The sequence below is a fragment of the Pan paniscus genome, chromosome 1, assembly GCF_029289425.2.
Source record: "Pan paniscus chromosome 1, NHGRI_mPanPan1-v2.0_pri, whole genome shotgun sequence".
In the NCBI taxonomy this organism is placed as follows: Eukaryota; Metazoa; Chordata; class Mammalia; order Primates; family Hominidae; genus Pan; species Pan paniscus.
Genome location: NC_073249.2, coordinates 39,379,625 through 39,396,543, shown reverse-complemented (window position 1 = coordinate 39,396,543; position 16,919 = coordinate 39,379,625). Strand labels below are relative to the sequence as shown.

Genomic DNA, 16,919 nt, shown 5'->3' with positions numbered 1-16,919 from the left:
TATGGTTTTGTGCTATTTTTGTTATCAATAACTAGCCTTCTTAAGTGACATGAGCTACATTTTCTCTTTCATTTAGTTTTCCAAGACATGGGAGATTTTCAGTCTGCATGATATCTAATCCTTTGTAGCCACTGAAGGCATTAAATGTCTGAGTGTTTTGAGCCTGTACTAAAAGGGGAATTCCTATATATATTTTGTTATTACAGTGTAATATTGAAGTACTACTCTTTTTTGCCTCTTCATACCAGATTCTGTCCTGCTTCTGATTTTCCTGGCTATCTGAAATGTTGATGATAATTACTCTGTTTTCATTTTTACTCCATATCTCAGGCTTGATACATACCACTGTTTTATGTCATATACCTTAGCTTCTTTTATTAAAATCATTTTCTTCCCTGGCTGTGCTTCAGCCTGAGGACAAGACAGGCAAGGCTAATGTCTAGCTATAATTTCTTGGTTCTAGGAGCAAGGCCTGTCCCTCAGCACCAGCCTGATATCCAGCTAGCACTCCTACCGTTCCTCCCGCCTCCTCCTCTCACTCCCATTGCCCCTGCCTTACAATATTACTCTCTGCTTCATCTCCTACTGCAACACCATTGACCCAGCTTTGAAAAGATATAATGTCTTATTCAATTCTATACCTGGTATGCCTAGTTTTTATAAATAATGAAAAAGGAAATCAAAGCACTCATCATTGACCGGTTGTTGACTTCATTTTTAACAAATGAGTTAAGATACTATTTGCCATTGCCCTCTGATTTAAGAAAGAATCTTAGAGAAAATAACATTTTAGTTGCTGCTTGAATGATGGAGGAAGAAAAGTAGATTATACAGGGATCTTTGTAGGGGTGTTTGAAGCTTAGAATCATTCTCAACTAATACTTGAATATTATCTGTAAGGCATGGAGGATACAAAAACTTAGTTCCTGTTTAACTCCAAATGACTGATACAGTGGCAAATAATAAAAAAGTTGAAAGAGAGATTGCCGAGGACTGGAGAAGCTGTCTTTTGTCTTTTCTTGCTGTATAAAACCTCTCTAGGTGATTTCATATATTTGCTTGAGACCAAATTCTCTTGAAAATCTAGTAGCTTATCATAAAAGAATTTCATTCAGTTTCTGGAATATAATGTGATTTTCTGTCTCTGGGCTTTTGCAGATGTTACTTCTGCCTGAAGTAATTCTTACTAATTTCTTAAAATATAATCATAGAGTCCATAACTTCCAGAAAAGCTTTCTTGATCTTTCAGCACTGGAATAAATGTTCCTGTGGTTCTCATAGTCCCTGTTCTTTCCCAATCATAGCCTTTATTACACTATATTGTCTTTATTACACTGTGTTGTAATTGTCTTCACCAGATTGTTCAAGGAACACAGGAACTGTTTATATAACAATGCCTGGTGTATGGTTGGTGCTCCAAATATATAAGTTGGTTGAGTGAATGAGTACGATACAGTAGAGAGGAGTTGGTCGTTCCAGGCAAGGGAAGAAGATCAATAAAAACAAGGAGTGTGGTATTGAATATTGCGGATTCTGAGGCAATGAGTACAACATTTGACTGGAGTATAATATTGAAAAGAGAGGTTAGAGCTTTAAATGCCACATTAGGGAGTACAAAGTTTATTTACTAAGAAAGAGTGATTGAAGCTTTTAGAGATAAAAATAATGATATGTGTTCTCATAAATTTTGTTAAGTAATATATCCGTGCATCAGATATAACCTTTTTCTTTCTTTCTTTCTTTTTTGAAACAGTCTCGCTTTGTCACCCAGGCTGGAGTGCAGTGGCGCGATCTCGGCTCACTGCAACCTCTGCCTCTCAGGTTTAAGTGAGTCTCCTGCCTCAGCCTCCTGAGTAGCTGGGATTACAGGTGCCCGCCACTACACCTGGGTAATTTTTGTACTTTTAGTAGAGACAGGGTTTCGCCACGTTGGCCAGGCTGGTCTCAAACTCCTGACCTCAAGTGATCTGCTTGCCTTGGCCTCCCAAAATGCTGGGATTGCAGGCATGAGCCACCACGCCTGGCCTTTTTTCTAATTCTTATTTTCAAATTTTTGCAGTGCTCTTTGATGGATTAAACATATGATGACTGCCTATTTTATAGACTCCTGTCTTTTTTTTTTTTTTTTTTAGACAGTTTTGTTTTGTTGCTCAGGCTGGCACAATCTCGGCTCACTGCAGCCTCTGTCTCCCAGGTTCAAGCGATTCTCATGCCGTAGCCACCCAAGTAGCTGGGATTACAGGCATGTGCCACCGTGCCAGGCTAATTTTTGCATTTTTAGTAGAGACAGGGTTTCACCATATTGGCCAGGCTCGTCTTGAGCTCTTGGCCTCAAGAGGTTCTCCCACTTGGCCTCCCACAGTGCTGGGATTACAGGTGTGAGCCACTGTGCCTGGCCGACTCCTGTCTTTCTTTTAAGATTGTTCCTACGAATTTATAAGGAAACTTAGAAAATTTGAATGAATGCTGCTGAATGAATTGAACAACTGTCATCAAACTTTGCAGTTTGTTTTTCTTATAAACGAAACTGTTTTTAAACTATGACAATTAAAAAATATAATTCAAATAAGGTAGTAAGCTAACTTATGTTTGGGGTTTCCTTCTTATTTGTAGCTTAAAGAAAAATAAATGCTTACAGCTGTGACTTTTTTTTCTCTAGTATCTCCAGAGGCAGTTGGATTTTTGTCAGCTGTTGGGGTGTTTATTATCTTGATGCTGCTCCTTTTTCTCTATATTAATAAGAAGTTCTGTTTTGAAAATGTTGGCGGGTTTCCAGATCTTGGTTCGGAATACAGTACAAGGAAGAATTCACAAGATAAAATTTGTAAGTATCGTATTGCTGCTTCTCTTGTTTGTTCTTTTTATCCGTACTATTATTTACTTATTTTAATATATGCAATAAAAAGGTTGGTTGTGACATACAATAAACTAATATTTGAGCTACTGTTCTGTAAAAGATCTGTTAAGTAAATTATGTTCAGGTATTCTTCTGTTGTTTATGAATTGCTATTACATAAAGGTGAATTGTCTACTATGACAAAATGACATTTTAATTTTTCATATGTAAGATATGCTTTTGAGCCTATAATAGGAGCAGATACACTTGAGGAAGAAGGAGGTATCTTGTTACTTTATGTAGTGTACTTCCATTGTCCAAGTAGCTCTTTAGAGAGCTTTTTTTCTCCATATCCCTAGAATGCTTTTGAAAGTATTCACCCTTTTTCTTTACCTGCTATTTAATTTTCAGCTAATGGGTAATTTATTGTTTGGAGGAGTTGGAGGTGGTTTTACTTAGTAACTTAATTTATATATAAATTCCGATGATAAAAAATAGTGTTCCACTCCCTCCCTTGGCACCATATATTATAGTGTTACTAGATACTAGGAAAGATGACGGCTGTAATACCATTCTTTCTCCTATGGAAACATTTTCCTTGGAGTGTTTTTTTTTTTTTAATTACTACAAGAGTTTTAAAAATTTTCTATTTCCAAAGACTGGTTTATAAAAATGATAGCAGAAACAAATTGGAAATTATAAAAGCAAAGTGTTAATTTAGAAGAATGTGACAAAAAATAGCTGAGAAATCTGGCTTTACTTGTCTGTGTACCTGTGTTGGAGATATGCTTTTCTCTTACATTTGATAACTTAAAAGGCGATAGCCCCATTACTTATAAGACTCTATTAGTTATTGAATTATATTTTGTGACTTTTGCATTAAGAAACTATAAATAGTATTTTATACAGTTTTAATTTGGTTAAGTTCAGTGTTTCTCATAATCCACTCCAGTTCTGCTTTTTGATCATTTGTGCAGAAAGAACTGGCTAAAAGTATCTCTTTACTGGCCTTTGGTAATTCTCTGGTTCAGCATTTCTGGTTTTTCCTTTGTTTAATGACAACTTTGTACTTTTAAATTTTATTGAGTAGTCCCAAAGAGCTTTTTGTTTATGTGGATTATATCTATTGATATGTACCATATTAGAGTTAAAACTGAGAAAATTTAAAAATATTATTTACCAATTTAAAACTGAGAAAATTTAAAAATATTATTAATTTATTCTTTTAAAAAAACAAGACTATTACATGTTAATATAAATAACATCTTTAAATTTTACAAAACTATTTTCCAAAACAAAAAGAAAATGGGGAAAAAGTGGTGAGAAGAGTGATTTTGTTTTATACTTTTTGCAAATCTTTTTAATGACTAGCATAATGGAAGACAGCTGGATTCTCATTTCTGCCTCTACATTCAATCTGTCATGTAGCCTCCGGATAACTCCAGTGTTCACTTGTGATCCAATGAGAATGAAAAAGTTAAGTACCCCCTTGCTGTTATTGTAAAACTAGTCTTGACCTTGAGGATCCCTTGAAAATGTCTCAGGGAACTTAATTTTTCTGAGCCTTGTTTTTCTTTCACTTATTAAATAGGAATAATAATATTTACCTCCTAGAATTACTGTAAAATCAAGTAGGATAAAATGTGTCAATTACAATGCCTTGCATATAGTAGCCACTCAGCAGGTGTCCACACTTCCTCTCCCCTATTCTTACCACTATGCAAAATTGTTTAGATATTTCTCTTTAATATTTTTCTTAATGTGAAATGATACTGGGTAGTTTATTAGTAAGATAGGGTAGTTCCCTTACGTAGACTGTTAATAAGCAAACTAAAAGTACATAATAAAAATCCTTTTTATACTTCTTTTTTCAGGTGTAGAATAAAAAACCAATAGTATTTGAGGGAAAAATATTGTCTTGCTGCTGTTATAATAGCTGTGGAGTGAGAAAAAATGTCATAACGTTTAAACCAAGTGGTTTGATTTTTTTTTTCCGGAAGAATCTTTACTTCAACATATTTCTTTCAATGCATAATGTATTTACAGAAAGATTAAAAGCTACAATGTGAATTGCTAATATTGAGCTGACGAATAGCAACATTTAAGTAAATGTTAAATTCAAGTTCCAAAGTGGTTGATATTTTCAGAAGAGAAAATTCCATTATTGCACCTTTTAGGAACAAGGAATTAGAAAATGGCATTTTTCAGAAATTTCCAACAGAATCTGCCTTCAGTGTCCTCTCTGGTAGACACAATCAGTAGTGCTGTAGAGGATTTGACCACTGCTGTTGGGGAGGTCAGCTATGCTTTAACTGACTCAGTTGCTGAGCAGGTAACAAGTATGATGAGTGGCTTTCGCCCAGAAGAGGAAAGCTCTGTAGCAGAAGAAGCTGTAGACACTTCTAAACAAAAAAATGCCGGGTTAACAGAAGTCTCCAAAAACACTAATTGTCAGAAAACACAAGCCAATTTAGAGCATAGAGCAAAGCAAATAAATACTTGTAAAACTTCACTAAAGCAAGATCAAGGAATACATGAAGAAAGAGTATTTAAACATGTTAATGATAGGCAACAGACTCTATCAGAGTATCAAGACACTGGTAATACTCGTGATTCTTCTTTGAAAGGCTACATGAATAATGGTGGGATATCAGTTATCAGACAGAATACAAGGGCTGGATCTATTTGTCAAGAACTTGAAAGTACTGACAGATGTAAAACAATTGGAGTAGGAATTTCCAATAATGGTAAGAATGATTTAAAGGAGGTAGGATATCAAGAAATGAAAGGAAATCAGAAGAATGCCAACGGAATAAACAAATTGTATGAGCAAAAGAAATACGTTGGTACAGATAATTGTAAAAAGGAGGAATATTCTAAATCTCGACATGTATATTTGGGAAGAGATCAAGAGAATATGGGGCATTTCAATAAATGTAAACATCTTCCCGATTTAGGGCATTCAGATCATTTAAAGAAAGCTGAAAAATGTGTTAAAAGTAAAGCATCCAAAGGGAATGAGTGTTCAGGAAATGAATGTTCTTTAAAAGATATTTTGACAAGCAATAGGCATATGACACAGAAATCCATTATAAAAGAAGACATACATCCAGCACCATCAACTAATTCTAAAGATAAGTTATCTGGGAAAATTGAAGAACAAATAAATTCAACGAAATACTGTAAAGTGAACGAAGACATAAAACCCAAGAAAACTGAGGCCATTTCTGCCAAGAAAGGAACAGCAAAGAGTAAAGATGAAAAATATTCTAAGATAATACCAGAAAAAGGTGAGGTCTCCTAATGTTGGTGTGAGTGATTAAATTTTCTCTTGATTTTTTTAAATTAGTAAAACATCATCCAAATTTCTCAGCTTTCCTGTTCATGTGTCTATATTTAAGACTTTCTTGAATCCTTTTACTGGGAAACATTTTTAAAGCCATTCAGTATTTTTTCTAAAATCATTTCGAGAGCATTCATGTTATTTGTCCCACTAAGTATTGCCCCTGGTCCCTGCATTATTTGGCCAACTTTTCAGCAGCCCTAGTTTTTCTTAATGTCCATTTGTTTTACAACCAGAAACTCCATGGTTTTCTTACCTGCTTTATTTGGAGTTTATTTGATGTGCTGTAGTTGCATTTGAAATTTTTATATAACTAACTCTGAAGCCCCTTATACAGTATTGCTCTTTGCATCTATCCAAATTTATATCAAATGTTTAATTATTTCTTTGAGAGCAATAGATTTTATTTTATTCAATAATGTGGTTCACAATGTATTTTTATTCATTTCGCCCATACATTAAAAATTTTATATTACTGCCCTGTTTACAATAAGTATACATGAACAATCTATTATTATTCATGAGTTCTCTATGTAGAATTAGGATTCTGACTAAGCATTTATAGTTTTCAATCACAGTATTTGTGATAATTTTCATTATTCACAGTATATGTGATAATTTTCAATATTCATTAGCAGCTCATACTGCTAATAATTACTTCTGGTAATCCCTTAGTCATATCCACTTATTGCTGATCTGATCACAAGGCCAAAAGTACACTGGCTTTTATTTATAAAATACACATCTGGAATTTTTCTATAAGTTCATACTCTCGTAAAATAACAAAAAGCAGAATAGCGGTAATGAGGAAGACTTTTCAGTTCTGCTACGACTACATACATAATAGGGATCTGCTATTTATCTATGATATGAGTGGTTTTACAGTGATATAGGAGAGGCTAATCCAGGATGGATGAACTAACTTAAAAGAAATGTCAGTTTCTGAAAATGTATCCGTTTTGGAGTCTATTCTTCTAGCAGTTTTTTGTTTTTTGTTTTGAGACAGAGTCTTGCGCTGTCGCCAGGCTGGATTGCAGCGGTGCAATCTCGGCTCACTGCCATCTCTGCCTCCCGGGTTCAAGCGATTCTCCTGCCTCAGCCTCCCGGGTAGCTGGGACTACAGGCACGCACCACCACGCCCAGCTAATTTTTGTCTTTTTCATAAAGATAGGGTTTCATCATGTTGGCCCGGGATGGTCTCGGTCTCCTGACCTCGTGATCCACCCGCCTCGGCCTCCCAAAGTGCTAGGATTACAGGTGTGAGCCACTGTGCCTGGCCATTCTAGCAGTTTTTTGATTGTCAGATTTAGTGATCTTTGGTAGGCCTAGTTTAGTTCTGGTAGACTTACTGCTTAAAGTAGCAAAAATTAAAAAATAATGTAAAATAGTTTACATATTATTTTATTCAGAAAATAATGATAGAATGGATACTAGTAATAAATACATTACAAATAGCATGTAGGGTTTTTAACTTTTTAAATTTGTTTTCATTAAGAAGCATGCTAGTACCTAAAGAAACCAAATATTTCTAACATATTCCACAATATAGTCAGTACTAAACTTATACACGCAATGTTCCCAAATGATTTTCAAAAATTGTTTGACACATAGATTAACCCTTCATTTAGCTGAATGGTAATATTACTGGTACCTGAGTTCTAGGTTCTGACACAGGGTTTATAAGGTATAGAAAAAGGGGGAAGGCCAGGCACGGTGGCTCACGCCTGTAATCCCAGCACTTTGGGAGGCCAAGGCGGGCAGATCACGAGGTCAAGAGATCGAGACCATCCTGGCCAACATGGTGAAACCCCGTCTCTACTAAAAATACAAAAATTAGCCGGGCATGGTGGTGGGTGCTTATAATCCCAGCTACTTGGGAGGCTGAGGCAGGAGAATTGCTTGAACCCAGGAGGTGGAGGTTGCAATGAGCTGAGATCATGCCACTGCACTCCAGACTGGCAACAGGGCGAGACTCCTCAAAAAAAAAAAAAAAAAAAAAAAAAAGGAGGAAGGGTTTTCTTCTTTATTTCTAAATGTAGGTTATGTTAGGTAATGTTTTTTAATAGGTGAAGTTTGACCACAGACTAGTTACCCTCCTCAAGAGACTCAAAACCCTCTGCTGGTTTAAGATCCCCACCATGGTATCCCAGAAAGTGCTAACAGCTCTGCACTGGGAGTCAGAGGTCTTATGGCTCGGCCATCTCATTGTTGTCTAATAGTATTTTCTGCAACAATGAAAAAGTCTTATATCTCTGCATTGTTCCATATAGTAACCGCTAGCTGCATGTGGCTGTTGAGCACTTCAAATGTGGCTAATAGCATGGGGAACTGGGTTTTAATTTCTGTTTAATTTTAATTAGTTTAAATAGCCACATGTGACTATTGGCTACATATTGGGCAAGCACTGCCACAATATATGACATTGGTGATGGCATTACCCATTTATGGCTTTATTTTACTGATTTAAAAACTAGGACTAGACTAGATGACATATAACCTCCTTCTAACTCTTAAGCATTTAGTTTCTGTCCTGTATTTAAAAAATTACTTATCCTGTAACTCCCACTCAAATTTCAACCTCAATTTCTTTACTACAGAAGCTTAACTGACTATAAAGAGAAAAATAACCAGATTGAACTAATGAATTTTAACTACTGTAGTCTCTTCACCTTTCTAGAATTGTTTAATAATTCTAAGAAAGTTACACCATTGTGCAGTTTCAAAGTGGTTACCTTTTTAAAAAACTGGTAATAACTAGTGCTTTTTAGAACAATAAAAAATTTAGACCTCCTGAAAGTTTTGTTTGAAATTTAGGTATATTTAAGTAAAGTTTTCCTAGAAATTCTGCCTTTCACAAGCAGTAAGTGTTAACAGTTTGGTGTATATCCTTCCAGATAGTTTTGTCTGTGCATACCTATGTATGCATTATGTGTGTGTATATGCCACATGTGTGTGTATATATATTTTTCAAATGGGAATATAATTATAACTTCTACTTTTTTACCTCCTTTTTTCTCATAACATGATATTGTAGTTATTCTTTCCCTGAGAGTTCTTTTAAATTCACATCCTCATTTTTAATGACTGCATAATATATCATTGAATAGATACATCATAATTTATTTAAACAAAGCTCACTGATGGACATTTAGGTTATCTCTTTTGCCATTAAATACAGTGCAGTGAATTGTCTCAAAAATATATCTTTATTCATCTGTTAATTAATTTCTTAGGCTGAATTCTTAGAAATAGAATTGGTAAATTCCTGGAAATGGATCAGATTATGCAGATTTAAAAGTTTGATATATTTTGCCAAATTGCTCTCTAGGAAAGTAGTATCAGTTATAATTTCACCAATAGTATATACCTGTCTATTGCTGTATTTTACTGCTAGCACTGAGCATTATCCGTTGTGAAAATTTTGACCAAAATGAGAACCAGAAATGTGTCTTTTAATGTGAGTTATTTGAATCAGAGCTATAGTACTGGCAATACTTAGAACTTCACTTGTGTGTTACTTATACTTTAAAAAATGTAAAATGGTATTATAATTTACTTTATATGTAACATGGTTGAAAAATCCCTGTGACTAACAAACATTATTTATATAATAGAATATACAAACTGATCTTTTTCCAAAGCTTGGGCTTCTTATGTGAAAAAATTGTATTTTTTTAAATCTGAAAATTCAGGTTGTGTATAATATATATGTGTGTGTGTGTGTATATATATGTGTGTGTATATGTATATGTGTGTGTTTATATATATAACTTCAGCAAATTTTCTATACTTTATTGTGTAAAAATTATCATTTGACGGGCCCAGTAGGGCCAGGTGAGGGGAGGGAATTTTTTTTTTCAATTACCGTTTGTTCTTCATGTCATTCCAAATAGATAATTCCTACATGGACAAAGATGAGCATGGTTCATCCTCTGAAAGTGAAGATGAAGCGCTGGGTAAATATCATGAGGCCTTATCCAGAACACACAATTCCAGACTACCACTGGCAGATTCTAGACAAAAGAACTATGCTTGGGAAACAAGGCAGAAATACAGTCCTCTATCGGCAGAGTATGATGGATACAGTAGTGAAGCATCAATAGATGAAGGTAAGATGGGCTGTTTTATTTTTTTGTACATGACACACTATAGTATTTGATTACTTGTGCCTGAAATTCTAGGAATCTGTGGTTGCAGAATAAACAAGAGAGCACATACAGTAGAGTCACATTTCTGGGAATGTAATTTATTCAAATTTGTATCTTTGGGCTCAGGCCAAAAATCAAAACCAATACCAAAACACCCCAAAGCAAAAACCAAATAATTTACGTAATGTGTTAATTGTAGCTCTTATTTCACAGTGAACATATGCTTAGCAAGCATGATATGAAAAGATGTGAATCTGCTGTTCTCTCAGATGGAATTGGTTTCTCTATACCTGTTATAGGAACTGATAGAGTTTAAGTCTCTCACGGTGTTGAATATGATTCCAGTGTGTAAATGTATGCTGTTTCATTCAATATGGCTCCTAAACACCAGCCAAATGTTGCACATGGCAGACAGCGGAAGAAATGGTAATCTGTTTTGTGCAGAAGGGAAAACTGTCTGAGATGAATTTATTGAGAGCTAGTACTATATTATACCATTCTTTAAAGGCAATTTAAGGTATTTTCAAGGATTTCAGTAATTTGAAGGATTGTCTCTAACTGATTTTGTGTTATGTGCTGAAATTGACTTTAGAACTCAACCTATATAGAAGATGTCAGTCCACTTATACATGTTTTTACGTCTTTCTGTGACATAAATAAGACAGATTTTGCCATTAATTAAAGCATATTTATTTCCACATTTAAATAAATTATTCACTTGCTTAATAGAATGTATGGCTACTCATCATGATTATTATCTTTATACCCAGATATGAGGGACAGAATAATATATCCTAGATATCATTTTTATCATTATACATAAACACAAGCTATCCTTGATTTTGTAGCTGTGACTTAATGTTTTAGGGCCTATTACTATTGATGACTTAAAGTTTTATCCCAGCATGTACAGTTGTCAAAGGGGGTAAATCACCTATTGCTGTATTTGGCTTCATGCCAACTAAAGATTAGTGCACCTCAATTCTTATGTCTGCTGGTACACAGATATAATAATAAATTAATCAAATACTGAATGATTACTATATGGTCATTATGAGATTCAAGGGAAGAAATAAAAAATATCTGACAGGTACTCTACCCTCAAAAATACATTTTAGTACTAGGGAAAATAAGACATGTGCTTACTAAGTTAATTAAATAATACAAAGCAGTAAAACCAGTCCCCAAATTATGTACACCCCTGGTACATGAATAGTAGAGCAGGAAGAGAATGTGTTTTGAGATCTGGTCCTTGTTAACATTCTGGCCATATCTCTTAATATATTAGCTGTGAAACCTTTGGCAATATAGTTCATTGTTTTTAGATTTCTTTCATTGTCTGTAAAATATGAATAAAACTGAACTGGCAGGGTTGCCATGAAAATTAAATGATATATGTGGTACAGTTTTTAGCATAGTGTCCGATAGCTAATAGGTAAGTGATCAGTAAATGTAGCTAATTATAATGGTAGTGAAAAGAGTGATGGTCATGAGCAAGCCCTGAGTGTGCCTTCCCTTTTTGCAGGTACGTTTAGGATTTATTTTCTATTCATTTCTCTTTCCTCTTACCCCAACACACCTCTGCTGTCTTGAGCACTTCTCGGTAGTTCTGTTAGTCTAGCCTGACTTTATAGCCTATGGAAAGAGCAGTGAGGAGAGAGGTACACAATCTAGGTGCTTCTACTATTCTTGCCCTAACCTCTGCAAGTGGTCCAAGTGCCCCAGAATCACCTTCTCATTTTATTTTACCCATATATTTAGGACCTATCCTGTACTTTTTTACACATTTCTACCCTCAATTATTTGATGAAACACTTAATTTTAGGCATTCTGAGATTATATTTATTTATTTTGTAAACACAAAAAGCTTTCATGAACGCTTTTTAGCAGTCATACACTGCTAGATACTGTGGATATGAAGATCATAAGCTTGTTTATCTCAAAAAACCTACTGACTGGAGGAGGAAAATCAGTGAGTATATACGTAATATGATGAGAGGTCTGTTAGTCACATGAACAAAGTGCAGTAGAAATATAGAGGAAATAAAAAAAAGACAAACTTTCTTGAGATGGAGTCTGACTCTGTTGCCCAGGCTGGAGTGCAGTGGCACGATCTTGGCTCACTGCAACCTCTGCCTCTTGGGTTCAAGAGATTCTCCTGCCTCAGCCTCCCGAGTAGCTGGGATTACAGGCGCCTGCCACCATGCCCAGCTAATTTTTGTATTTTTAGTAGACACGGGGCTTCACCATGTTGGCCAGGCTGGTCTCGAACTCCTGACCTTGTGATCTGCCCGCCTCGGCCTCCCAAAGTGCTGGGATTACAGGCATGAGCCACCGCGCCCAGCTGACAAAACTTTAAAAAACAAAAATAAAAAAAGATACAGAGAGTAGGAGGTGATTTCGATTTTGGGAAGTAGGAATCTGAGGAAGTCTAATGGGGTCTAGGTGAGTTAGGCTTGAGTGAGAATTATTTCAACAAGCATGGAATAGGGCTTTCATGCAATCATGAATCCAAAAGGAAGTGTATTTCAGTGCCTGTAACTTGGGATCTTTGTTTGAAGAAGGAGAATGCCTTGCTCAGTAGTTTTTAAGCAGGAGAGTGTGATAAAATGTAGCGAATATTTCAGGGATAGAGAGAAGTCCACTTGACTCCAACATAGGTGCATTTATACACATACTATCTGTATACATTAATCAAGGTTTTTAAGCAGGAGAGTGTGATAAAATGTAGAGAATGTTTCAGGGATGGAGAGAAATCCACTTGGCTCCAACATAGGTGCATCTATACATATACATCTGAGGGAATAGAAGATAAAATTGAAAGGAGAGATGAAGTCTAAGGCCTGGAGTGCCGCCTGACTAGGAAGATAGGGTTTAATTTGTTTGCCAGTGAGAATTTGCTGAAAAGTTTTTTACTAAGGAACCATAATCAGGGTTGTGCTTTAGACAGATTAATTTAGCAGCAAGCAGACTATCAGAAAAGATATCAGTTAAGGAGATCTTTGGGGTAGTATATGTGGAAAATGATAAAAGTCTGAATTACAGTAGTGGCAATAGAAATAAAGGAAGATAGGAGGGAGATTATTGAGGTGGAGCTTACTGGATTTAGGAACTGAATGTGTTTGGAACATTTGGAAGAAGAAAGGAAGCATCAGAGATGACTGATTTCCATCATGTATGATGAGGAGAATGATGATGTCATTAATATAAATATGAAATCCAGAGAGGGACCTGTGTTTGGTTGGAAGTGAGCAGTGAATAAGAGACATAATAAGTGATTTTACATATGTGATGAGGCAGGATATTTAAGCAGTTGGAAAGGGCTGTCAAGCTTGTAATCATGAATGCGTTTCAGGGAGAAGTTTTCAGATCGCATATGCTTAGAGAATAGAAACTATGGGCGTGAATTAAATTGATGAAGGAGAATGTGTGGAGAGAAAAGATCAGAGAATCATTTCCTTTGACAGGAGAATTAAGGGCGTCATGTAAAGACACAAAGAAACAGTAAGAGATAAAGAGGAGAATCAGGAAAACGTTATATTTTATCAGCCATGGAAGAAAAGTTTTAGAAGAAGAAGGAAGGCAGCATGGTTGGGGAGAATGATAATTCAGATAAACCCCTTTGTCCAGTAGAAGTTGAGCAATCATTTTCAATTAGAGTTTTAGGAGAGTAATAAGGAAGTCAGATTGAATGTTGTTAAGGAGAGTATAAGTGGTAAGGAAGTATACATTTGCCGCCTTCACTTTCTTAGCATCTATTCTCTCCTTATCAACTTTGAGAGTCAGAGAGGTAGTTGGGGGGTTTTGTTTGTAACCCAACTGTTCACCTTCTTCCTGCCACCCACTGATACTCTCCTCTGGTATATATTTGGGAAGGAGGGGGATTTGCGTCTCCACCTGGTGGTTGCCCCTTGGCAAAGCTGCGTCTGCAGAAACTGCTGCTTTGTGGCTGATCACCCACCTAAGAGAACTGCTGGGTACAGTTCTCTTGGTAGGACTTCATTCATTTTCCTGTGTGAATAGAAAATAAATGACACACAAGGAAAGAGATGAATAGAGTAAGTTACACTTCTTATTGCTGTGACCCTTTGGTCTGCATGTGACCATCACACAAGTTTATAAAGGTTAAACTTGACTAATGTGAGTTAACTAAAGGGAATCACAAGGTAGAAGGAAAAATATTTTAAAATATACAGTTTTTACATGGCATAATATTTACCTCATTAATGCTAATAAGGAACCTTTAGTCTATTTCTCAACAGCCTGAGTAATTCCAGTTGAGAAGCTTTGGAACAGCCAAAGCTTCTCTACTCCTACAAATCTGCAGGAGTAGAGAAGATTAGAGAGGACCTGAAGAGGTATTAGGAGAGACCAGTGCAAGAGAACTTTTACCAGGTAGCGAGTACTGCCATTTATTGAGTTCCTACTACGTGCCTCACTCTGTTTCTGTTATGCTGTCATATTTAATTTTCATTGCCATGTATTGTGGTAGGTAATGTTATGCTGTCATATTTAATTTTCATTGCCATGTATTGTGGTAGGTAAGATTCTACAGAATTGAAGTGACTTTAAGTTGATTTTTTTAACCCAAAGTCACACAGCAAGATAAAAACTATACTTGTCAAGTTGACAGCGAAATTAATGTTATTTGGCTTTCATTAGGTCATCACTGCTACTTTAGTAGTCTCCCTAAGTCTATTTCATACAAGATGAATCCCTTCAGTTGGTCCTTTAGAGCAGGTTATATGTTATAAATCTGAAATACACATATTCTAGAAAAAGTAGGAAAATGTAATGGCATATTTGTTGATCATGTTTTCTCCTCTAGGTGGCCATATTAATCTTCTGGGTTTTTTTTTTTGGAACTACAAAAGGGATGATATCTGTAAGAAATTTTTCTAGAAAAAAGAAACATTAAAATAATTTATTAAATCCTTTTGTTCACAGTTTTAATTTATTTTTACTGTGTTGTGCTTAAAATTAAGGGCATTTTCTGATAAACCTCTCTTATTTTAAAAAGGTCAGTGTCAAAATATGGTTCGTGGATATCCCGTTTAATCGATGAGCTAGACCAACCTCTGAAATTTCACTCATGCTAATTAATACTTTCTATTTTTATATTAGATAGGAGAAGCTTATTAAAGATGATTCTATATGAAGATCAAGTTCAGTGTAAAATTACTAGAATGTCTTTTCTTATTGATAGCTTTTTATTATTAGTTTACCATAGAGATTACATAGCTATACTTATGTATTATGGAAAGCTGTATTATTAAATTTACATTATTTATTTTGGGAGCAAGTTAATGTAAAACCCACTGAAAAATAATTTTCAGCATCACTTATGTCTTAGGGTATATAGCTTACCCACACACACACACACACACACTCACCCCTACTTGTCATTCTCTTTCTGTTATAGCTATATCACAAGCTTCATTCTATTAATTTTGTTATCTTAAAATTAGGACTACCAAAATACATTTATTTATTCCTTTTATTTGTATTTTACTTTTATAATAGTTTAATATTTAAGAGTAATAGATTATTTGTTTATATTTCCTTTAAGTCCATTTTAACTTATATTAAAAATTGTTTTATTAATTTTCGTAATTTCTTTGCAAAGTGGAAAAGTACTAAAAATTCTCTCTGTATTTTCCAGAATTCTTTGATATAAAAATAGTATAGTGACTTTGCATAGTTAAAGTTAGGTATATTACATTTGACTCTTGACTAACCCAGGAGTTAGAGGCACTGATCCCCCCATTCAGTCAGAAATTCACATATAATTTTTGATTCACCAGAAACTTAACTACTGATAGCCAGCTGTTGACTGGAAGCCTTTATTGATAATATTAAGTCAATTAATGCATATTTTTTATTTTATCTGTATTTATGCTGTATTATTACAGTAAAGTAAGCTAGAAAAAAGAAAATGTTATTAAGAAAATTATAAGGGGACTTGGGCGCAGTGGCTCATGCCTATAATGTCTCTACAAAAAATTTTGAAAAACTAGCCGAGCCTAGTGGCCCATGCCTGTAACCTTAATTTCTCAGGATGCCAAGTCGGGAGGACCACTTAAGCCCAGGAGTTTGAGGTTGCAGTGAACTGTGATCATGCAACTACACTCCAGCATAGGCAACAGAGTGAGACCCTGTTCCAAAAAAAAAAAAAAGTCATAAGGAAAAGAAAATAAATTTACTGTTCATTAAGTGGACATGGATTATCAAAAAGGTCTTCATTCTTGTCTTCATGTTGAGTAGACTGAGGAGGAAGAGGAGGGGTTGGTCTTGCTGTCTCATCCATCCCAGAGATGGATGAAAATCTATTCATAACTACACTCGCACAGTTCAAACTCCTGTTGTTCAAGGGTCAACCATACATGTTTATTTAGATTTTGGGTAAGCTTTTTTCTTAATTTCAGATTTTTGTTTATGAACATCTCTCCTCTAAGGAATTCTTTATCATGTGTATTATTTTTAAAATATGGCCAATTTGAAGGGGAAATAATCTTGACTCTTTTTACTGCATCTTTGGTGTTTTGGAGATCTTTTTATGTGATGGGATTAATTCCTCCCAATAGTGTAGAAT

The 16,919-nt window shown here is 35.1% G+C and overlaps 1 protein-coding gene across 4 annotated transcripts in view; it reads left to right on the top strand.

Moving 5' to 3' along the window:
* SYT14 (synaptotagmin 14) overlaps positions 1-16,919 on the top strand; it is a 233,572-nt gene that overhangs the window by 72,713 nt on the left and 143,940 nt on the right. For 3 of the 4 annotated variants that reach the window (XM_034946017.4, XM_034946008.4, XM_055108555.2), the window contains exons 3-4: positions 2,660-2,824; positions 10,073-10,288. In XM_034946017.4, coding sequence (XP_034801908.3) covers positions 2,660-2,824; positions 10,073-10,288 — 381 coding nt within the window. Of the gene's footprint in view, positions 1-2,659; positions 2,825-4,207; positions 6,127-10,072; positions 10,289-16,919 lie in introns of those variants that run through there. The other variant, XM_034946001.3, reaches the window with a different exon arrangement.